Source organism: Acanthopagrus latus, chromosome 15 (assembly GCF_904848185.1).
Source record: "Acanthopagrus latus isolate v.2019 chromosome 15, fAcaLat1.1, whole genome shotgun sequence".
Lineage (NCBI taxonomy): Eukaryota > Metazoa > Chordata > Actinopteri > Spariformes > Sparidae > Acanthopagrus > Acanthopagrus latus.
In genome coordinates, this window is record NC_051053.1 from 10,328,803 (window position 1) to 10,351,690 (window position 22,888).

Below are 22,888 nucleotides of genomic sequence, written 5' to 3' on the forward strand. Positions count from 1 at the left end.
ATTCTCTCATGGGCGGTGCATTCAGCGACCCTCCTGAGAGTAAGCTGCTAAATAACATCACATTTACAAGTTATACAATCAAATCCAGAAGACAAGTAAGATGATGTTAGAGTCGTAAATCTGATTTCTTTTTTCCTCTCTTGAAAAAAAAATGTTTTACATTAAAAATGTTGCTTTCTGCATCAGAATTTAATAAGTCTTATGTGTTGGAGCACCCCTGAATGTACCACGAGTAGTGTTTTACAACAGTTCCTTAACCCAATAGAATGCTGTAAAAATGAGTAAAAATCAAAATTAGTCTGGCTAAAAGTGATTAACAGCATTAAAACAAAGTCTTTTAAGCTTATTCATTTTCTCTCCATGGTTGAGAAAATCACTCCCACTCCTTTGCCTGCACTGTGAAGAGATTTCTGTTGGAAATTATCAAAAATCCACCTGAAATCTCCTCTCAAGCTCTCTAATCAACACGTTGTTTGTGTTGTTGCCGTTCAATTAGTACAGAGGTGTAGTTGTCAAAAAATGTTCAAGGAGAGACATGTGCTGGACTGATTCTTGGCCAAGAAGTTGCTTCGCTTAGCTGAGAAACTGTCCTGCACCCAGAACACCACATCGTGATGTATATTTACAGACGTGAGAGCGTTATCTGTCATCTCATCTCACTCTGTGCAAGAAAGTGAATACGTGTATTTTCTTTTCGAACAGTTCCTTAAAAGGGTCAAGCAGGTCTTGTTTGAATAAATGAACCTCCCAAGAGAGAAAAGTCACCCTGAAAAGTTTTGTAAGAACTGAAGTACATGTGATTTGTAGTAAATGTGCTCAAACATGCAAACCACAAGTTTTTCTCTCCTATATTAACATTTGACCACGGATGCTTCTTACTGACCACTCACATTATTGCTCTTTACTTCCTTCGACAGATGGGATTCTTCCGTCGGCGCTACAGAGAGATCATTGAAGCCGAAAAGAACAGGAAGGACAGTGATGAAAGCTGGGACTGGATGGAAAAGAACCACTGAGACTTGCGATGGGGGGGAGGGGGGGGTCCCAGAGGAGCCAATGAGATTAGGGATTGGGTCGGGAAGGATCCAATAGCACGGGGTCTCGCAGCCCAGCCGCCCCAGTGGCACCAGTGGCCCTTCAGTCTTCCATATGTGGAAGAGAAGAATATTCTCCATATTTTTTGGAGCCTTGATATTTTTTTGTGGGTGGGGGTCCAGGAAACAGGCTTCTGAGGTGACAGTGTGGCTTGCCAGAGGACACTTGCTGTGGAATTCAGCTAATCTCAAAGGAGGTAACTCCCAGCCAGCGGAGCAGAGCCGTTGATGGAGACCCACATCCGTACGGGGATGTGGAGACGGCATGAATACTGGTGGACAACAAAACCCTCAGGGCTGTGTTACATAGCAAATTTATTTTTATACATACACTTTAAGCCATATTGTGTTAAACTGGGCTTCGAGAAGAGTTTGGGGTTTGAAGGCCATTATAAACATACTGTGTCTGCAGTATGTTTTCCTAAAAGCACTGATGTTTGATAAGAATGACTGCCTCGGCTCCATAGCTTTACTTTTTATGCCAAAGATATGTCCTGTATAGTATATTATTGGAGTCGTTTGTATATTCAGCTCTTCCTGGGAGTGAAAGATTGTATCTTTTCTTTACTGTTTCTGGCTTATGAATATCTATTTCTCACATCTGACTGCTCCTCCCTCCCACAGATCACCAACCAGAGATAATTCTGTTTTAGACACACAGTGATTAAAATGCTGTGTACTCGTGTCATCCGCTAGTGATGTCTCAGAGGTGCTGGAGGCCCAGTGAAAGCTCTCCCAGGTCATTAGGACTGCAAAAGTCACTGTTCATACTTAAAGCTTTGTGACTTTCCCTAAGCATTCCATTCGTTACAGTCGGGCCGAGAAAGGCATCAAATCCTGCATCACTGTGTGGATGAATCTTTCATGTGTGAGGCAACATCAGGCTTGTCTTTCAAATCTTCCAAATTAATTGAAATAACAATTCAATACACCTTTTAACTGAAGCAACAAATTAGCTGCATCAAATGAAAGTAAATGTAAACATTAGATCACAATTAAAAGTTCTGCAGAAAATGAAAGTTTCCAGAGCTTCACAGCAAAGGCAGCGTTGTAGCATTGAATCAAATTAAAGAGATCGGCTGCAATGTCACAATACCTGATGGAGTTATTTGTATTGGACATACCAGTGTCAGGTCGGTGTGTCCCTGGTCTGGCCTCTAAGCAAGTTGTTTGGATGTAACATTTCAGCCTTTACTGTCTGCAAACCAACATTAAATTAACAAATGCCTTGAAGATGCAATGTGCATTAGAGCAAATTATCTAAAGCTGCTCTGCCAGGAATGTACGCTCAGGTATGCCGCTGACTTTTCAGATGGACCCCCAGAAGTTTCCAGTGAGGATATCTCGGTTGGTTGCATTGTAAATTCTCACTGAAATACTGCAGGAAATGATCCACTCCACGTCCTGACATGAGACCTGATCATGATTTATTTCCAAAACCTTTCCAGGCTTCACCTCGGCAGACACATATTTAATTTTACTATTATGCTATTAGGCATTGGGTTTTAGCGTGAAACATGAGATGCATTACTCTCCACGGCCAGATGAAAGTCTGCGACGGGAGTGCACCTACAGTCATTTACAGGGGCCCACAGCATGAGTAATGCCCTAAAAATAGGTGGGAATGTGCTGCACTCAATCACGACACATAAACGAGCTCTTTGGGGCTCCTGGGAAAAAGCTTATTTTAAGTCAACATGGAGGAATGTCAGCGTCCTGGAAATCTGCCACCATTAAAGTTCACAGCTCCAGTTTTTACCCCACATGTTCGTTAGGATCCAGGGCTTGATTGTGAATGACATTTTATGTTAAGAGTCCCCAAAGAAGAAAACATATTGAGTGTTTTATACACTTGAAGAGCTTTATCTCAAAGCAAAATCCAGAAAAATGTGCTTCGATGTTGATTTTGAAGAATTTATGGTTGATAAATAATTATATGATAAGAGGCGTACAGCATGTCAAGATGAAACCCTGCAGCCTTGTGAATTGTATGTATTTCTGCAGTCAACCAAAGTCAGATTTAAACGTGCAATGCCAAAGAACAAAAACTGTATTTGAAAATGTTTCACGCTTTTCTCTAAGGCTCCGGTGCTACGACACTTTATGGCTCACAATGACTCTCCCTTGTGCTGTATGATCCTTTGTATTGATCTGATACACTTTATTTTACCATTTAATTCCACTGGCATGACGGCATATACTGTACACATTCACGTCTTCCCTCTGCGCCTGTTGAAGCGATGCTATACCTGTACGCAGAGAACCCAACACTTGACTTTTTTTTTTTTTTTTTTTTTTTTGGTAAAATTTGACTGTGATGGTTATATTTTGTATGTATGTTTGTTGTCACCGTTAATCACGCCGTTATTTGGGGTTTTTGTTCAAAGTATACTACTGTCAAAGAATATCATTTCCATTATAGTGTGCTGTATGTTTGATGTTTAAAGTCATGTTCGAGCTGTATATTTATCTGTTGATAAAGTGAGTGAAATTTCACGGCTCCGTCGGCTGTTTTTTCCGAGTCAAATGTGAGTGTGGTGTGGTCGGCGCTTGGTTCGCTGTTTCGATGGCGTGTGGTGCTCTCTGCTGGCTGCTCTCTACTAAATGTAAAGACAGAAATTCAGTGAGAAAAACTCAACATGCAACCTAAAAAAAGAACATATTCAAAGTACTTTGGAAAATGATTTAGGATGTACTTGTGCTTGAAAGTCTTGACTGCTGTCTCTTTGTAAATTCAGTGAGTTTTTGTGCCATTGGTCGGATAAAATCAGGACTATGAAGATGTAGCCTACAGTATGTCGACATTTACTGGAGAATGTGATGTGCAAAGGTATGACATTATGTTCACACAAGTACCAGTTTTGTGAAATGACACAATCTGTCCCATAGCTCTCATGTAAGGTTTTAAAAGGAATTTATGACCTTTTAAATATAATACACTCAAACAGGATAGAAGCTCACGTGTGGTTTTCAAAATAAAGCATTTTCATAATTTCTGATGTTATATGTATATATTATATATACTTTTGTATAAATTATATGCCTATAACATAAATAGCCACAAATCTAAAATGTCTAATATTGTAGGGAAAGCTCCTTGATTTAAAAAAAAGTGTATGTGATGCATAATTGTTCTGAATTGTGATTTTATCAAAAAACAGTGTAACCCTGGCCACTGCATATTTACTTAAAGCCCTTACATTGCGTCAGGTCCTGCTCATTTCCCTGAACACATCATCATCCATGCCCACAATGACCAATAATAGCAAGTTTTCAGTGACTAGGTCTGTTAGAATCTTTGCAGTCCCGCTTATGCTATACGCTCTGGACTCATTTTACAATCAAAAAGTCAAAATAATAACTGATGGGTTAATTAATCATGTGAATATGTTTTAGTTGCAGTATAAATCACATTCTCCATGCAAGACAAGTGCCTCAGGATGTATGCACACAACAGAATGTCAGGATAAAAAAAAAAAAAAGACTCTTCAAACCTCTTGAGGTTGTGTATGTTTGCTCAGGTGACCCAAGTTGCTATGAAACACTGACATCAAGCTCCTCTGTGGAGTAAAGTAAATTATTCATGCAGCCACCACACTGAAAACAGCAGGAGCACCGCAGCAGATGGTACTGCGCTTTTCTTTTTAACCAGGCAGAATCACTCTGCCAGCTATGTCCTCTCTGTTGGACCACGGGTTGATCCGGACAGCGGCGGTGGAGCAGGTGGTGGCACCCTTCGCAAGTCACTTATGCCACTTGGTGCTGCTGTGTGACAGTGCAGAGGAACCAGAGCAGTTCAGCCAGCTGGAGGAGGCAGCTCAGGCTGTGGCCAGAGCGACAGAGAACGTGGCAGCAGTGGCCTCCAGGTACGTACAGTGTGGAGTTCACTGAGACAAAGAAATGAAACGTACGCGGCTGCTTGTACAAGAATATAAAAGTCACATTCCAACATGTGACTTTTAAGTTAGCAGAGACAGACGTTTGTGATATATTACTTCCAGGCAAATAAGTGAGACAGAGGATGCAGTTCTGCACATGGAGATGTCGTCCCTGTTGGAGTCCGTCACTGTGTCTGGACAACATGTGCTGCTGGCAGCCCAGAAGCTCAGCATCCAGCCCAGTCTGGCCGAGCACAGAGAGGAACTCATCGCTGCTACACAGAACGTCTTCCTGGGAGTTGTCAAAGTACGAGTGTTTTGTTTTTTTTCTTTCCCATCCAACACGTTACTAAATATACCATTCAATTTATTACACTTTTGAAAATAAACAGAGACAGGGAGCCATTTAAATCCCTGACACGCTCCAATAGATTCATCTTCCACAGCTGCATCGGCTTTTTGCTTTCCCAGATGTTTCCTTAAATGGGAATATTGCTGCACACAACAAGAGGCCAAACCGTTTCAAATATAACACCTGAAATATCTCAGATATTCATCCAAGATCCTTGGCCTAAACTTACAAAAATGTTTAAATCATGAGGATATTGAACTTCCCAGCGTCAGCTCTTGCCATGATATCTGTAATGTCGTGCCAATTTACAAGCTGTAATTTACGAAAGGGGATTACATCAGCTATTGCTTGTAAAAGAGGACACAAAAGTCTACTTTGTTGACACTCATGATATTTTATGACACTGGTATAGCATCACATATGCCAAATCTATTCCAGCACAATGGAACATAAATTAAAAACAGCAATTTGTGCAATTTCAACACATTCTGCAAACAATAGCTCTCACTGTCACTTTTGTTTCCCATCATTGTCCGGGATTTGGGAACGGATTGCAAAATGGACTCCTGTCTTGACCCTTCTGTCATAATATTTTCCACTCATACTGCAGAACAAGTCACTTTATACAGTGCCTGTGCACCATGATCTAGAACTTGCTCACCAGTATTTCAGCACATATTTGCTACTGACATTTCGTCCTTAAAACAACATTATGTAGAAAGTGTCATTTTCTAGGATTTGGCACCGCCCACAGTTTGTGCAACACTACTGTGGTAAATACAAATCCCCAGTCTGAAACAATTTGTCAGATGTAATATAGCTGCTAACTACAAACAAAACTCATTAAGTCATAACAATGCTGTGTTGAACTCTTGTATGTTGAAGCAAACACGTATATGACTGTGATCCTACCCTCACCCTGAAGTTACACACTGCAGAAACAGGTGATGAGGGGGAGCAGCCGAGAGAGAGACACCATTCACACCTATGACAAAACACTGAACCATCGAAAGGACTTTGATGCTGTTACTCTCATAATGACAATTAGCAGTTATAATGTTTGCATCATGTTGCATCTTGCATAATGCTGTGGTTTCCAAACTTTTTTTCTGCAGGGCAGGTGATATTTTCAGCACACCGTCCAAACACACACATACACGTCTTTTGCTCACAAATTCCTTTAGCAGTGTTTTTCAGTCCTGGTTCTGGTGGGCCCCCCTCCCCTACATGTTTTATATGGATTTCTGTTCCAGCACACCTGATTCAGATGATCAGCTCATCATCAAGCTCTGCTGAAGGCTGGTGAGAATCAGGTGTGTTAGGGCAGGGAAACATCTAAAACATGCAGGTTCCACAAAAGGACAGGATTACTAAACACTGACCTGTAGAATATATTATAAACAATGTCTATCATTAATACAGAACTGGAACTTTTTTCATCACATCACTCTTAAAAAAGTGTCACTGCATCATGCATCTTAATTTTTTAACAGAAGTGACTCTGTTGTGCATGAAAGTTGAGATGTTTCTGTCAAATCATCGGGCTTTTTTTGTTCAGGATGTGAAGTCTCAATGTGGCATCTTATCTCCCTACATACTTTCAGTAGCTAATATTTTGAGACACATAGCACACTGCGGTCTTGGGCACACGATATGCCTTTTCACCTTTTCTTGTCTATATTTTGGCTTTGATTCGTAGCCTAGCCACACACACCCTGTAAGAACTGAGGCACAACCTCTCTTTCTTTTGCTGATTAGCACAAGCAGAAAGTAAAGCTGATGTGGAAGGGAATGTCTTTAGTTTTGACAGTTTTTTGTCACCAATCAAAGTATGAGACAACTTCAGTCTTTACAATTCATGGCCATGCATGTCTTATTCAAATTACATGGCAATCCATGCAGTTCTCAGGACATTTCACACAGAAAAAAAACTTCAACCTCGTGGCACTTTAAAAGCCACTTTCATGGCAATCACTCATGCAATCTAATGGTTGCTGAGAATTTGAGTCAGAATCAAAATGCCACTAGCATTACTAAAAAACATATTAAAGTGTTCTTGATGAAAAACAACTATCCTTATCCGTCTCTCTGCTCTCAGGTTCTGTTGGTGGACGACGATGCTACTGTGAGGAGAGTTATAGCTGCAGCTGATTGTGTTTTGGAGTGCCTCTCTGAGCTTGGCGCGTCCTCAGACATCAAGTCCCTGCTCAAATCTTTCCAGGTGTTTTCTCAGGCTCTGCTTCTCCTCAACAGTCTGACGGTGGAGAGGGCAAATTCCTTACAGGATCACAGACAAACAAAACAGCTCCTTGATTGCTTGGAGACCCTGAGGAGGTGCATCTCCATGCTGCAAACGGCCATGTGCACGACCATCAAACACCCTTCAAGCGAGCAGGCACAGGCTGCCAAGAGATACATTCTGGATAAGGTGCGGAGCACGGTGAGTGATGTTGTCATCACCCTGAAAAGTGAACGCCACAGTGGATCACTGGGTCCATGCGGGTATTACACAGCAAGGAGGAACAGTCTGTTACAGCAACTTACTAGGCCTTTGACTTTGTCAATCCGAGGCAGTGGTTTTGACAGCCTGGTGCGAGATCTTGTGTTCCACTGCATGGTTGTTGCAAACTCTTCTCGAAGAGAGTTTCAGCAGAGAGTGGTGGGTCATTGTCGGCACATCCTGCAGTTCTGGTCAGACACAAAACGAATGCTGAAGTCCTCGGAGGATCCTGATGATTCTGAGCAGAGCCTTGAGAAGACCTGCACTTCGATGGCACAGCAGATCCAAATGCTTGATGAAGCTTTGATGACCACTGTTCCTTATCAAGTCCTGGACACATTCCTCACAGCGTCTTCTACAGCTGAGGAACTCTTAAGCGTGACAAGACAGATCCTGGTTGCACATTCTTCCACACAGATGGATCTGAACTTTGTTCAGCCGCTAGTTGAGGATTTCATATCTTCCGCTGATGGAATAATCCAAGTGGCAACTTTTGTCTCGGCTGTGTCCGTCGATGTGAAGAGTTTGGAGAACGTGGAGAACTCGAGAGCGTGCCTTACCCGACTCAGAGCTCAAATCGCACCGCTTTCACTGGAGCTCGAGGACAATTCAATGCAAACTGTTCAAAAGCTTCACGAGGTGTGTCAGAAGTGGGAGGAAGAGAGTAGTCAGCTTCAGGATGCTCTCAGCGATGTACTGGACGTAAAGGAGTTCACCAGTGTTGCTATTAATGAGATGGTCAATGATCGGCATGGATGCGATGAAGCGTACAGAGAGCAAAGCTATAAACTGTTCAATGCTCACGCGACAAACCTTAACTGTCACATGAAGCTGGTGATTCAGTCAGTGAGGAGGCACTTGGATAGAAGTGATGACCCCATCTACAGGAATGGCCTCCTGGTGCTGTTGAAACTGGTTCAGTCATCTCAAACCAAGGTGAGCGAGTCAGTCAGAGACATGCTTTCGTGTTCAAGTCTAAATGTGGAAGCTTACACACCTTTTTCAGATAACGTGTCCACGGCTATTCAGCATTTTAAAGTTCTCAGACAGGGGCTGGATGGACAACAGCATCCACATCTCCTGAGCCCGCTGCGAGAAGGAGCACGCCAGCCTGAAACCTCACAGCCATGTTTACCAGTCAGAGACACCTGTGATCTGAACCTGGATCATGTGAGAAGAGGCTCTGAGTCTGCTGATTTGGAGGTTACAGAGAGGGATTCCCAAACCGAACATGAGGAGGAGGATGAGGAAACCATAGAAGCAGAACTGTCTCATAAATATGACAGAGATGATTTAAAGATCCCAGCTGTCTCCGATGAGCCCAGACTGATCCACAAGCCTCTTGAATTTGACCTTTTACCCCTCCTGTATGAAGTTGTGGCTGTGACTAAAGGGAAAGACGTGACAGCGCTCAACCAAGCCTGCACTGGTGTGCTTGAGCTGTCCAACTGGTACGTTCAGGCTGCGAAAGAAGCCTTGGCCATTGTTGATGCAGCTGACCGTCAGACGCTGGAAAGCTTCCGAGCCGAGCTGGTGTCTCTGACTCCGCTGCTGGTCCAGACAGCTCAAGAGACGGCGATGAGCTCGGCGATGAGCATGGAGAGCATCTACAGACACAGCACACAGTTCTCTGACCTCATCAACAACACCCGAAAGGTTTTACTGCCAGTGGCTGGAACTTGGTTTCATGCTGTTTACACTGAGATGCAGGGAAATCTGAAGGCAGCCACTGTTAAACAGCAACTAAATGAAGTGATGACTCTGTGCGCTGATACGGTCCAGCTCCTGACATCGTCTGATTTAACCTCACAAAGTGACGGTCAAGAAACATTCAGCGTTTTACACAACAAGCTGAACAAAGCACACAACAACACAAGGTTTCTGGTCGAGTTTTCTACCTCAGTGGATGGACAGGCAGACCAATTAGAGGGGCTCTGTATCCTCTGGGGCCTGTCTGTTCAGATCCTTTTGAATTCTGTTGATAAGATCTTGGGAACATCAACTGCAATGAACCAGCTGGGCCCTCAGAAACAGCTATCAGTGTTGTCTGAGAACTCGCTTCGAATCCAAGAGGCAGCGAGGCTTACAAGCCTGAATTGTAGAAGTGCTTACAAATCCAAACAGTTAACAGGACACCAGGATGAACTGAAGACACTGACTGACACCTATCTCAAATCTGCAGAGGAGCTTGATAGCATGCCGAGTGTAATGCAACTTGCAAAGTCAGAATTCTTTCAGAGACACCTTTTGATTAAAATCAGAGTGCTTTCTGGGCATTTAAGCAAAGCAAATAAAGATTACGACGCAGCACTTAGAAACATTGTCAGAGCTGCTTATTTTGCTGCCGAACACTTTAGAGATAACGATGCGGAGGACGCGGGCAAGACGTTCGAAAACGCAGCAGAATCGTTTTTTCAAAATGTCAAACTTGCGACCAAACAAGTCGAGGACTCCTTGAACTACATCCGCGACCCGCGAGCACGGTCTAACCTGAGGTCTATCAACGACCACTTGTCTTTTCAAATCTCAGATATAATCAGCCGGGTGAGGCTCATGGTGGAGACTCACTACATCTGTGACACGCTCAGTCTGGAGGTGCAGATACAGTGCTGGTCGGCTAAAGCTCACTATGTGGTGGAAGAGATCAGGAAGCAGGATGGGATCCACCAAGAGGCTAAAGAGCACATCATGGCTTGTCTACAGGGAGGAGCACCACAGGATATCAAAGAAGTGTTCGCTTCAATCCCACATAAAGTCAAAGAAATGGAATTTCCCTCCGATGCAACAGTGACATCCTGGCAGAAAGGCAACACAGAGAGGGTTGATGCTGCAGAGCTGAAGATGAACATGGCAGCTGTGGCCAAATATGAACCTGAAAATAAGGGAAAAGATGTAGGTAACTCATGACTAACAACATCATACAGCTCAGTCATTCCAACATGTCAGACCTAAATCGTGTTCTCATTTTCTCTACAGGATGGTGTATGGCGTGCTGCATCCAAAGAAGCATCTTGCCTGACCTCCACCTCCCTTTCTTTAAAGCAAGAAAGTGACAGCTGGGATCCAAAGGACAACAGAATTGTCCAGGTGACCAGGAAGATGGCTGACACAATCTGTTACATGACCCAGTACTTGAAGAAGAAAGGCCCAATACCGGTAACAACCACCAGAGGGCACTTTTCTGCCTTGATCTTAACATTTGCAGACACTCTCACACACAATCATTTCTTGTTTTGTTTTTGTGGGGGTTTTTTTTCCAGAATAAAGAGGCTTTTGTCACTGCGGCCAAAGATGTGATCTCAAACTGTCAGTCAGTAACTCACTTTATCAGAGTGATCACCAGCCACTGCTTGGATAAACAGTGTACGGTCGAACTCTCCCTCATAGTGGAGCAGATTCTCACCATCAGCAACCAGCTCAATATCATCTCCAGGTCAGAGGACTTTGGGGATGGGAGAAACACACAGAAGTGTAAAAGTAGCAATAACAATAATTTAGAAATAAAAGTTGTGCATTTTGATTGTTTCATTCATAAAAGTACAAAAGAATTTGCATCAAAATTTTCTTCAAACTCAAAAAGTAAACGTACTCATTATACAGAATAGCATACTTCTTCATTTATTTTATGTTGCTGGATTAAAATTAGTCCAGCAGTGTCATTAGGATGCAATGCTAGACCGGTGGAGTGAACTTCTTTACTTTATCTTTACTCAGTGTCAACGCTGTAACACCTGGATGCAAATCATCTGATGAGATCCTGGTGAAGAACGCACAAAATCTTCTCCAGACGGTCCTGCGTGGGGTCCATGCGGCAGAGACGGCCTGCATGACAGTAATTCTAACTCTAAAAAAAAAAAAAAACTATTTGCAATAATGTTACAGCTCAATGCTCAAAACATCTCTAAACTGTCTCTTATTGCAGGGTTTGAAGCAGCCTGAGCCAAACTCAGACGGCGCAGAGGCCACAGCCTTGTGTTTCCAGTGGCGGAGGAAGCTGGAGATCCATCGAGCCCAGCAGACCTCCAACCCAGAGACTGATGAACTGGGTTTGAGGAAGACCTCATCCCACCCTGTGGCACCCAGCCTTGCCCCGCCAGTTAAAGTGACCACTACCCCCTCAAAACACGTGTAATACTTCCTTGTCTCAAGACAAAGAACCCTAACAAAGATGGCATTTTTGTCTTCTGTTTGATATGAGATAAGTGAAACCCACTTAAGGTCACTTCAGAAAGCTGAACGATGTGAATTTTTTGTTCTGAAGCTGAGGTTTGATTTGATCTGAGGTCGAATGAAGGAGGAAGCACTGGCTAGTGTTTTGCATTTTGCAAGTCTTACTTGTTTCAAGAACAAAGGTAGCCTAAGTATTTGTTCTGGCTGTTGTTTGGAGTATTAATATTATATTATATTGGTACTATATTGGACATATGAAAGAAGAAAAGAAGTGGTGCTTCAAAATTCTGTAGTAATTTTAGGGACTTTTCATCTATCTTTACTTTTTATGAAATGTAGTATAATATGACCTCTCTGACCTTTGAATTAAACCATCTGAAAAGTTGAACAGTTGAAATGTAATAAAGGCCTCAACCAGACAGTTCTCTCATAAGAGGTCACAGGGACAAGGTTAGACACCTGTGGCTTAATCTTTAACAGTCTTTTATGTCTATATGTTTTATACAAAACATTTATCTGAAAGGAAAGCAGAAGCTGTATCTGTCACAAGATTTGCCTCTGAAATATATTGGGATCGTACCAACAAGTGTCATAGTTGAGTAAATGTACATAGTCTCAGTCACTGGATGTGTACATTTATACAAACTAAAATGAGACACTACAACTTGATGTGTGATTCTGAAATAAAATGACTTGTATTTTATTTCTTTATTTCAGATATTCATAATAAAATCACTGAAATGTGACAAGCATATGTGTTGTTAAAATGTCATACAGTATTATTACAACCATAATCACCATACTGACAGGGGAAAAAAATAAAGCATTATTCATTAAAACACTCAAAAACTGACTGTACACGTGATACAAAATAGGCATTTACAATGTGACTTGTGAAAAACAAATAAAAGTACGTAGCTTAGTTGCAGCTCACCTCAGCAGATGAAGAGCTTAAACTGCCTCACGGCCTACAGCGTTTACTCTGTGTAGCACTTACAGTATAACCCTGCATGAGTACATCTGCAGTCAATTCCAACAAGTTTACATGAAACATACTCGTTACGGCCATATTTGTATCATATATATCCACATCCCTCTTTTCATAGTATACGTTATTTCTTTCTTGATTTCTTATTCTGATGAAAACAGGTGAGAGACAGTTCAACTGCTATTTACAAGCTTGTAAGCAGCAAATGTTTTAAAAAGAAACAATGACAAATCAAATTAAGAAGCCCATAATGACTTACTGCCTTTAAATACTGGTTTGCAAGTTAGAAAAGCCTACAACAGTAATGTTAAACGCTCAAATAGTAAAAAACTGTTATTCTGATCTTTTTTTTCCCATCTAAACAGAAAACTGTTTCATATTGCACAGCAACTCTGCAAGCTAGCTTAACTGTAGAGAAGAGGTGCCCAATCTTTTCACCTTTGATGGCCAAAATTCAAACTTGATGTTTGGCCACCAGAGAAACACAAACACACAAATGTATCATACTGTATTCTTAAAATGGAAAATGGTACTTTGAACCCAAGTTCACTTAACTTTGTCTGCCTGCTGTGCTCACTCATTGAAAAATAATTTGGGATCCTATATTTTCAAAGAACACTTATTTTACAAAAATAAAACAGCAAAGATAACAATTTATATTATAATTTTAAAAATATTTTTTTTTATTTTCACTAGAAACATCTGTCAGTCCAAATCAAACCTAAGACTCTGGCCCAGCCTGTTGTAGAGAATTTAATTTTAAAACACCATGCTGTAAGAGAGAAGAGCAATTGATCATTACTACATGCATTTCAGGCAAACGATTAAAGAATTAACTTATGTATCTCAACATATGTGCCTTTCTGGGAAAAATGCAGTAAAAAAAAGGGGGCACTATATTGATTATCTGACCTGATCGTGTGAGCTCAGCGAAACTTATATCAGGCTGTGTGGTAAACAAAAATAATGTAAATATACAAAAAAACATCTGTGGACTTCTATGTTATATAGTCAACGGCTGACTTATTGTGAAAAAAATCCCTTCTCATAAAAATGGGCATAAACATAAAAATCTCATGATATAAAAGTGTCTTGAAATAAATAATACAAAAAATCTGGAGGGCGTTCCTACAACTGTTGTTCGATGGATTGCTGCACATTATCTCTCTGCATGTAGAGTGAACGAATGAGCTATAATACAGAGTTTAATGTCTGGAATGAATCCAGAGAATAGTAAACAATATGTGGGGCAGTCCTTAGTGAAAACTACACGGTTGAAATAATTCCTCTTTTCTGATTGTTTCAAACGTACATGAAAATTACACAATAATAAAAGACCTCAACACACTTCCAAAACACACACTTCAGCATTAATATGATAATGTTAAAATGAACTTTTCACTTTTTTTTGTGTACAAATCGAGCATCATGTCCACAAATGTATGGTGTACTAGATAGCATGTGTTTCTATACAGGATCGTTTATATACAGAAATAAATAGGTTCATGATTACTGACAGAAAGGAGAAGCAGTGGGATCAAAAGTCTTGAACACATCTTTGAGTGTCCTGTCGTCTGCCTCCTCATCTGGATCGTCCTGTTTCAGTTCTTCCTCAATGGCCTCCTCCTCCTCCTTCTCTGTCTCCATCTCCTGCTCCTTCTCCTTCTTTTCTTCTGCCTCTTCTTGTACACCTGTAGAGGCTTGTCCTCCCAGTTTGGCCTGCCTGGGGTCGGTGTACTGGGGTCGGATCAGCCCGGCCAGTGCCTGGATGGGGAGATTATGAACGGCAGGGGGTTTTACAGGGGACGTAGGAGGCACTGGGGGAGAACTGGAAGGTGGAGTCTGATCTGAGGCAATGTCTGTGCTTTTGGGGTCTTCGAAAGAGCTACTTCTTTGGGGTGGTGAAAGTGATGGCGGCGGAGTGTTGTCTTTCTTATCAGGGTGTTTGAGAATCCCTGCCTTTTTAGGAGGCTCTGCTTGCTCCTTCTGAGCCTGCGCGGATTGATAACGCGGATCGTACAGACTGATGCCCCCAAGGATTGTAGTGGGACTCTCTAGCCCTCCACCAGAGGATGCCAGACGTGGTGCATACGGTGGCAGTTTCTCAGGCTCTGGTTTGGCTCGAGTGGCATGAGGAGAGGGACTTACACTGGCCTTCTGTAGCCTTGGGTCAACAACACCTCCCGCGGAGGAGGGCTCTTTCTGGCCCAGCAGCTTAGAGTCCAGACTCCCTGCACGCTTGAGTCTAGGGTCCAGAGTCTTCTGCTGTCGTGGATCAGCAGGTCTTTCAGCGGATGATCGAGCCTCTATAGATCCAGAGGACAATCGACTCATGCGCTCCTTCAAACGTGCCGCTGCCAGTCTGGGGTCTGTCGGCGGAGGGCTGGATACGGGCGGATGGTCAGGCAGGCTCGCTCGGTTCATCTGAGCATCTGCAATCAGCGGAGGAAGGGGCAGGTTGATGGAGTGTTCCTGTTTGGGCACCAAGGAAGGTATAAGGTCCTCAGGGGCCCACACCACTGTTTGTGCAAAGGCTGGTCGCTGGAGCAGGATGTCCACCTTGATGTGGCTAAACTGCTTTAACTGGCATCGAGGGTCTCGCAGCACCACGCCAGGGCCGGCATCTACAGGGATGAGAACAGCTTTGTCTCTGAGCTCCCTCTCTCCTTCATCGTCTTCTTCTCCTGTAGGCTTCTGAGGACCAGGGTGGCGATATGAGCTCGTTTCCATCGGTCTCATCTTCCTGGGGTCTCTGGAGAGCCTTGGGTCTGCAGATCCATCTGACTCCTTTTTCATATCAAGGGGTCGCTGTCGAGGGTCTGTCTTCACACGGGGGTCGCTGGGTGGGGCCCTCTCCTTCACAAGCCGAGGGTCACCTAGTGCTGGAGTCCCCACAGCAGCCTGGAGGGACTTGGAATGAGACATCTCGCTCTGCTTCTTTAGAGATTTAAGGATTGCAGAAACACAGCCCCCATCCTCCTCATCGCTTGAGTACCAGTTTGTAGTTTCATCTGGAAATGAAAATGAGATCACATTTAAATGTTTGTCCTCTCAGGGCACGCTTGTAAATTATCCACGTATCACCATTTTAGAAAGTCATTTGTGCCTACCTCAAATAAAATTTTAAATTATGCTGCTTGAGGCTGCAGGAGTGTAATATGTGTAATTTGTGGTTGTGGTTGGTTATATTTTAATATTTGGAATCACTATTACGATTGCAGCTATATGTGCACAGACTTTGAATCCAAGACAAATGTTCCTACAGTGATCATTGTATCGATTCATAATGCAACATTATATCATATCTCATCCGATTGTAACTTATTGTATCGCATTGTATCTAAGATATTTGTGCAATATACCTATATAATACAAGTATTTTTGACTTCAGTTTGTACTCTGAAGATCTTCAAGATCTGCATCTTGCCTCTAGGACTTACCCCTGTTGGTATTATCATCCTGGCCCTCTGCTCTCTGTGGCTCATTCCCCTGTTGATGTGACTCTTGCTGCTGTGTCAGGTGTAGAAAGATGGCTTTCTGCACGGCTGGTGGTAAAGACTGTAACTGTGATTCTGCACCCAACTGCTGCTGGAGGTTCTGCATGAAGGCCAGAGCAGGGTCTATCAAATAGAAAGGAAAAGGAAAAGAAACATTTTTGTATTTTCAGTAACATTAAATGGTAATTTACCAGTTAGACAGCCACATTAATACAACACTGACCTCCTTGCTGACCCATGGCCTGGTTTCGGAGGAAGCTGCTGAAGAGCTCTACTGGGTTCTGACCCATCGATGGAAAAGGGAAGAGATTTTGCAGCATCTGCAGATCTGGTATAGCAGGGAACGGAGGCCTCTGCATATTCATCTGTGGGTGGTTTCCGTGGAAGGGTGGGGGTTGACCAGGGGGGATTGGTGGCGGCATTGGAAATCCTGGGGGGCTCTGTGGCATGGGTGGCCCTGTAGGGTGACCCATGGGACCAGGTGATCCAGGGGGAGGAATAGGAGGAGCAGAAGTGCCTGCAGGTACCACACCTCCAGTCTGTGGGTCCTCTGAGCCTCCACTGAACTGATTGGTACCTTCACCTTGATTCTGGGAGTAGCTGGAGCCACTGAAAAATAATGTGCACAAATAGGATTAGTGTGAGCTCAATTCCTTGAATTTGGTCTTTTGGTTTGATGACAGATTATTTTAGTTACCTCAGACCAATTTTTTGTGCCAAGTTCACAGTGGGTTGAACCTTGATTTCAAACAGGGAGGGGATTTTCTTCCCGCCTTGCCCAGAGGCGCCATCTGTAGGACTGCTCTGTCCCGGAGTGGGCAGCAACCCCACCCCAGGAGGAGGCTTCGGAAGTGGGGCGATTCCCTGCTTTCTCAGGTCCTCAAGCTCCAATTCATCCTCACGGGCGTTCTCCTCTTCTGTGTTAATTATCTGAGAAATGTTTCAGTGAACAGAAACAGGACAATTGCTGACTGTAAGACCTGAGACTGTCCTGTTATAGAAGTGTTAAAACACCCCAAAACCATCATTTTCTTTTTGTCTTACCTTATCAAGCAACTCTTTGGTCACATCATTCAAAGCCTCGTGGGAGAACTTACAGTTGTCCCCTTGATAACATTTGGCTCCTGTGTGAAAGAACTTGCACGGGTATTCATGTGCAACCACAGGTTAAGGAACAGGACTAATTTAAAGGTATAATGAGGTTTAAGTTAATCATGCAGAGCAATTACATAAATGTAATTAAAAACACTTGTAGTCATTAGTGAAGGATATTGTGCATGTAAATGCAATTATCTCCTTTACTGCAGTAACCCTGGAGGTAAAATTTGCAAAGCTCTTTCTTCTTATCAGGTATGACGAGCTCATGTTCAAACTTGCACTGTTCTCCCTGCATGAAGAAAATAGATTATTATGTTTCAGTTAGGAAACAATTATCTTTTTCAAATATTTCAGTGTAAATAAGCTTACATTGTTGAAACAAGAGGAATAACATTAGTGCTACTTTACCTTGATGCATCGACCCTCCAGGAAATACTTGCAGATGTATCTGCCATTGTGTTCAACTGTGTGCTGATTGATGAACTCCTTGCTCATAATTGGACGTTTCTTCTGAAAACCAGAGGAATTTTTTCCTTCCTGCGCCACAAAATAAACAAGAGGGTGAGGTCTGAGTTTTGCCTCTTTCTGCAATTAATTTGCAATTGTATAGATTATTGCAACCTTATTGTATTGCTTCATAGATAAAAGAGCACCTAAATGTGCTGGAAAACTTTATCTTACATTTTCTTAAGAAAAAAATAGTTTTGATTGCATCACTCAAATGACACACATAATTTTTAGCTGACCTCATTTTTAACAATGCACAAACAATCAAATTATTGTTGTCAGAGAGACAGGAGTGCAAATTGAAGGTGCAGTTATTAACAAAATACGCAAGTATCTCAGTTTACAATTATCCTGATAATGATTGATCAAGGTATCCTTCTTGTTTTCATCCCGATTAAGAGATAAAATCGTATATCCTGCCATCCAGAGTAGATACCAGGAAATATCTACAACCAAAAAGGCTACCTGTTTTTTTTACACCATAAATGTCAGTCTGTGCTCTAAAGTAATATCTTTTACATCGTGGTGCTGACAGTTAAAATATTCAGTACTAGCTTGATTCCCCATGACTATCATATTATTATCTACTTACAGGTGAAGGAGCAGGCAGGAATAGGTGAACGAGAGGCAAATTGTAGTTATTTGTCCATTAAGGTAGAAGGTGCACACATATAAACACACTAACCTAACCAGATTCTAATCTATCGGCATACTTACTGGCATCATTTCTTCCATGCCCTGGTCTCCTCCTCGACCTCGTCCACGTCCTCCCCAGGGTTTGCCCTTCAGCTTCTTGTTCTTGTTGAGCATCCCACGTCCTCTCCCTGGTCCACTACCTCTGCCCCTTCCTCTCTGCCCATCTGAGAATGAGATTTTTGAAGACATGATGAAACTCCTTACCAATGCATGAAATTGTATTTATTAACTGTGTTGACTCTATCACATAATATACAAACAGGTGAAACGTATTTGAATACGAAAAGCCTTCATACACTGCTGTTGTTTCATCCCCCTCATGTTTCCTCTCCTCATCTGGTCTTTTGCATGGCGTCCCCTTCCATGACTCTGGGAATCTTTTGACTGAGGATACTCATCATCGTCATAATCATCCTCCTCTTCATCATAGTCATATCTGTCATCACTGTAGTCACTGTATTTGTCAAAATCGCTGCTCTTGTGCGGCGGGGACTTGCCATGGCCTCCTTTTGAATCCCGTCCATGCTGGAAAGTTGACAGAGAGAGAAAACTGTCTCAAAATGATGCTGACATGAATATTTAGCTTATGTAATTGTTTGTTGTAATTGGTTAGGAGCTCACCTGAGACGACTGGCCATCGGACTCGCGGCTACATCCCTGGGTCTTCCGGTTTTTGGGCCGTTCTGGTCGGTCATAGTCAGAGTCATAACTGTCAGAGCTGGAGCTGCTGGAGGGGGAGTGGTGCTGAGGGAACGAAGGAAAAGCAACAATAAAGTGAATTTTGAATTAGTTCACATTCATACCTTAACTGCAGTAGCACTATGAGATATTATGCACTGATCAAAAGCATGAGTGCATCTTACTTTCTGTCGGTCGCGCCTCCTCCTTTTAGACCTCCTCTTCTCTCTGGTCTTCTTGTATCTTTTCCTCGAGTGCCTGTGGGTCTTTTCTTCTTTCTCTTTACATTTTTCCTTTTCCTTCTCTTTTTCTTTGTCATCATTCACCTCCACAGACTCTTTGTTTTCCTCTTCAATTCCAATCCCTTCATCATCTATTTCTCCATCTTCCAGTTCACCATCCTCTCTAAAAAGAGAAAAACATCCAGCACAGTGAATGAGCTGTATGGAGGTTACATGCTGTATTTGTGTCTCAGACTTGTTTAGTCTCAGACATGTTTTTCAAATCATGAGAAAAACATCTGATGAGCAGATAAACCAGACCTTCTGCAATAATCTCATAAAAATAATAACAAAATAAATTACACTGAACCCGTCATAACATCTTTTCCCTTCATTTGGAGCAAGGTAGCAACTATCATGCCAGACAGTTTCCAAGACAGCCTAAGCCTTTTCTGTACCAAAAACATCCTGTCAGGAATTCAAGGCTAAGTTCTGATTTCCTGTGAACCAGCGTGCAGTTATTTTATAAAAAACAAATTAAATTTAACCTCAGATTTCTAGCCATGGGATGATTCAGTTTCTTTATATAATTGCCACCTGAAATCAGAGACGGGTAATTATGATTTAGCACACATATGTTGCCAAATTACAAATCTTTATGACAAAGGTCCTCTGTCACAGTAAAGTTCAAGTAAATATTTCTTATTTGAATAGTAAAATTTTAAATTCAAAATGGAATTGTAACAAAAGCTGTCAGGCTAAATGCCCATGGGAACTCTCCAAAGGAATAATTACAAGGATTGAGAGCATTGTATTCAATGCTGGACGCTAGAATGCTGTGCCATTCAAGTTTATAGACACAGACATCTATTACTTTTAATAATAGATTAGATTAGTATATTAGGTTTGCAGGATGCATAAATTGCAGCGAATAAATTATGCCAGTAAGAAAATTCATATTATCACATATATACTGTCATCTGTGCCAGATTGCTTTCACTGATTTAACAAATGCAGTAAAAGAAAAGGGACAAGGAGAAGAAGAACAAGTGCAGCATAATGAGCAAATGAGTGCTACTGCTACATCTGGTTAGAGCCATGTATTGTTCACTAGAGAGACGACATGTCTCATTAACTGATCGATATCAGCCATGAGAAGCAAAACAAATAAATAAATAAAAAATTTTGCATCCCTACTAATTTTGGAAGAATGTGGATTTTTTTATTAGTTTGCTGCAGCATCCATGACCCTGTGTGGAGGTGTTATTACTGAATGAGTGAGCAGGTACCCAGGTGACTACTTCAAACAGATGATGCTTTTATCCGCCGGGTATCAGACAGTAACAGTAAATCTAAAACTAGTCGGATATAACACATGAGCATGGCAGTTAAAAGCAGGCTTTTATAACACTTTTATATCCACATTTAAAAGTATGCCTCAACTTCAATTTTTTAAAACTGAAATGAAGACATAATCTATTACATCAGATGACCAATACAGAGCAAGTATTTCACACACTGCAGGTAGGAGCATGAAACAAGACACCATGAAATAAGAAATAATGTCCACCCACTGACACCGATGCAGATCAGACTTCACCCCAACACCCTCCATATCCTCCATATCCAAAGCCACCACAAGCCTGTATCTTTAAACTTAACTTTCAGTCAAGTGAAAGCAGCACAGACTTCAGGATGCAATGTGGAACACTTGCCTACTTAAACATTACACATGTGAAATTGTGTGATCATGCAACTATTGGAAGACTGAAAACAAATGCGGGCTGATTCTGTTAGAATACCATTTATAAAGGATGGCCTACAAACACCCCAGCATCACTGATCGATGTATACAGAAAAAAAGTATTTTTCACACAACAGAAAGTACTCAAAAGCAGTGGTCTATCCATTCAAGAGGAACAACTAGACGCCCAGACTGGGCGCACAGACACACCTTCAACAGCTGACACTTCACAGGTTTTTGCTCCTAACAACACACCAGCTTTTCCTTCTTCCCTGCTTCGCCTTGCACTAGACAGTGAAATCTTTTTCTCTGACACCAGCAAACACTTGGCCCTCTTTGTTCACATGGTCTGGCAGCCCTGCTAGAACAAGGGACCAATCACAAGGACAGAGACATGGCCTTAACCCAGCAGAAGCACATAATCTCTCAACCCTGCCTGAACCCTGCCTCAGCAATACTCCCAGGTGCCCGGTAGGGGGCGTACGGTGCGAGGATGGGCGTGGCATTTACATCATAGTCATTTGCATAGCCTCCTGCAGATGGCAACAATGAAGCCATGAATTCACCCCCAGTACCACAACAGCACAAACGATGAGGTCTGCTATCTCGCATGGAAATGATCGTGAATGACTCTTATCGACACGGTGATGGGAAACTAGCCTATTTGGACAGCACCAAAAGAGGCATGCAAAGACCTTGTGAGGGGGGAAACCGTGGACTCTGCACCCAGCAATTCATGGTTAAATAATAATAGAATAAAAAAAAGATAGAAAACAGTAACACAAGCATGTAGACCCACAGCACTGAAACGCACAGATGAGCGTATTAAGAATTGCATAAGAATGTTACTCGACCTTTCATCCCCTGCAAGCTCAGAGTCTGTCATGTTTTTGTCAAGAACAGGGGCTGGGGGACTGGAAACAAGGCTCACAGAAGCCATTGGAAAACGGATCTGCCTCCCTTCTCCCCGGCACCAGAGTGAGTTAACTCAGTCACTCAAGGAGACGTTGGGTTGTGAGAGATGCTGCAAGATTTCAGACTGGAAAAAACTCACGGTGTTACATGTCTCGACAGAGACAGTAAACAGACACTCTCCTCTTTCATATCAATGACGTTTTAACTCTGTGAGCACAGCTTGATACCCCGCTTTGCTAATGTCCCGTCGGTTGACAGCTGCCATGGTGCAATAGAGGAGACGGAGGGAGAAACAGACAGAAATGTAACCATGTTCGTTGATTTCAGCATCTTCATAGGCTTTCTCAACAGGGACATCATCTCAAAATGGCTTCTGAGGTTCTGCAGCCGCACATTCCTCGATTGTGTATCCCTCCACCAATATATAGTCCTCTCGGGATCTATCTAACTTGAGCGCGACAAATCGTCGTCAGCTATTGGCCAGACAGCACACGTAGAGACAGCTGCGATTCTTATTGGTCCAGAGTGCTGTCAGTTATTTTCAACATCT

The 22,888-nt window shown here is 42.4% G+C and overlaps 3 protein-coding genes across 5 annotated transcripts in view; 2 read left to right on the plus strand and 1 right to left on the minus strand.

Moving 5' to 3' along the window:
• itga9 (integrin, alpha 9) overlaps positions 1-3,590 on the plus strand; it is a 54,344-nt gene extending 50,754 nt beyond the window's left edge. Inside the window, exon 28 of the mRNA XM_037124858.1 lies at positions 918-3,590. Within this exon, the coding sequence (XP_036980753.1) occupies positions 918-1,016 (99 nt within the window). The 3' untranslated portion in view covers positions 1,017-3,590. The remainder of the gene's footprint in view (positions 1-917) is intronic.
• A 901-nt stretch (positions 3,591-4,491) lies between these two features.
• LOC119033389 lies at positions 4,492-12,413 on the plus strand. 3 transcript variants are annotated; one of them, XM_037123400.1, is made up of 7 exons: positions 4,492-4,960; positions 5,096-5,279; positions 7,423-10,716; positions 10,801-10,980; positions 11,085-11,257; positions 11,539-11,656; positions 11,747-12,413. In XM_037123400.1, exons 1-7 carry the CDS (start codon positions 4,767-4,769, stop codon positions 11,954-11,956), a joined length of 4,353 nt encoding a protein of 1,450 aa, XP_036979295.1. In that variant the 5' UTR covers positions 4,492-4,766; the 3' UTR covers positions 11,957-12,413. The 3 variants fall into 3 exon arrangements, with proteins under 3 accessions (XP_036979295.1, XP_036979296.1, XP_036979297.1); XM_037123401.1 differs by lacking the exons at positions 4,492-4,960; positions 5,096-5,279 and adding an exon at positions 5,723-6,637; XM_037123402.1 differs by lacking the exons at positions 4,492-4,960; positions 5,096-5,279 and adding an exon at positions 6,601-6,626.
• A 252-nt stretch (positions 12,414-12,665) lies between these two features.
• Positions 12,666-22,729, minus strand: LOC119033390 (zinc finger CCCH domain-containing protein 6). The gene is made up of 12 exons (XM_037123404.1): positions 22,278-22,729; positions 19,644-19,863; positions 19,402-19,524; positions 19,077-19,305; positions 18,802-18,944; positions 17,986-18,114; positions 17,752-17,866; positions 17,524-17,633; positions 17,177-17,409; positions 16,703-17,088; positions 16,423-16,602; positions 12,666-15,993 (listed from the first exon to the last, which is right to left on the minus strand). Exons 1-12 carry the CDS (start codon positions 22,361-22,363, stop codon positions 14,492-14,494), a joined length of 3,456 nt encoding a protein of 1,151 aa, XP_036979299.1. The 5' UTR covers positions 22,364-22,729; the 3' UTR covers positions 12,666-14,491.
• Positions 22,730-22,888: the final 159 nt, after the last annotated feature.

Coding starts and splice junctions, on each gene's coding strand:
- LOC119033389 (XM_037123400.1), top strand. CDS start 4,767: ATGTCCTCTCTGTTGGACCACGGGTTGATCCGGACAGCGGCGGTGGAG. Junction 4,961..5,095: donor GTGGCAGCAGTGGCCTCCAG/GTACGTACAGTG, acceptor TATTACTTCCAG/GCAAATAAGTGAGACAGAGG. Junction 11,258..11,538: donor CAGCTCAATATCATCTCCAG/GTCAGAGGACTT, acceptor ATCTTTACTCAG/TGTCAACGCTGTAACACCTG.
- LOC119033390 (XM_037123404.1), bottom strand. CDS start 22,363: ATGGCTTCTGTGAGCCTTGTTTCCAGTCCCCCAGCCCCTGTTCTTGAC. Junction 19,864..22,277: donor GAGCTTGCAGGGGATGAAAG/GTCGAGTAACAT, acceptor TTCTCTTTTTAG/AGAGGATGGTGAACTGGAAG. Junction 18,945..19,076: donor GGGGATGAAACAACAGCAGT/GTATGAAGGCTT, acceptor TCTCATTCTCAG/ATGGGCAGAGAGGAAGGGGC.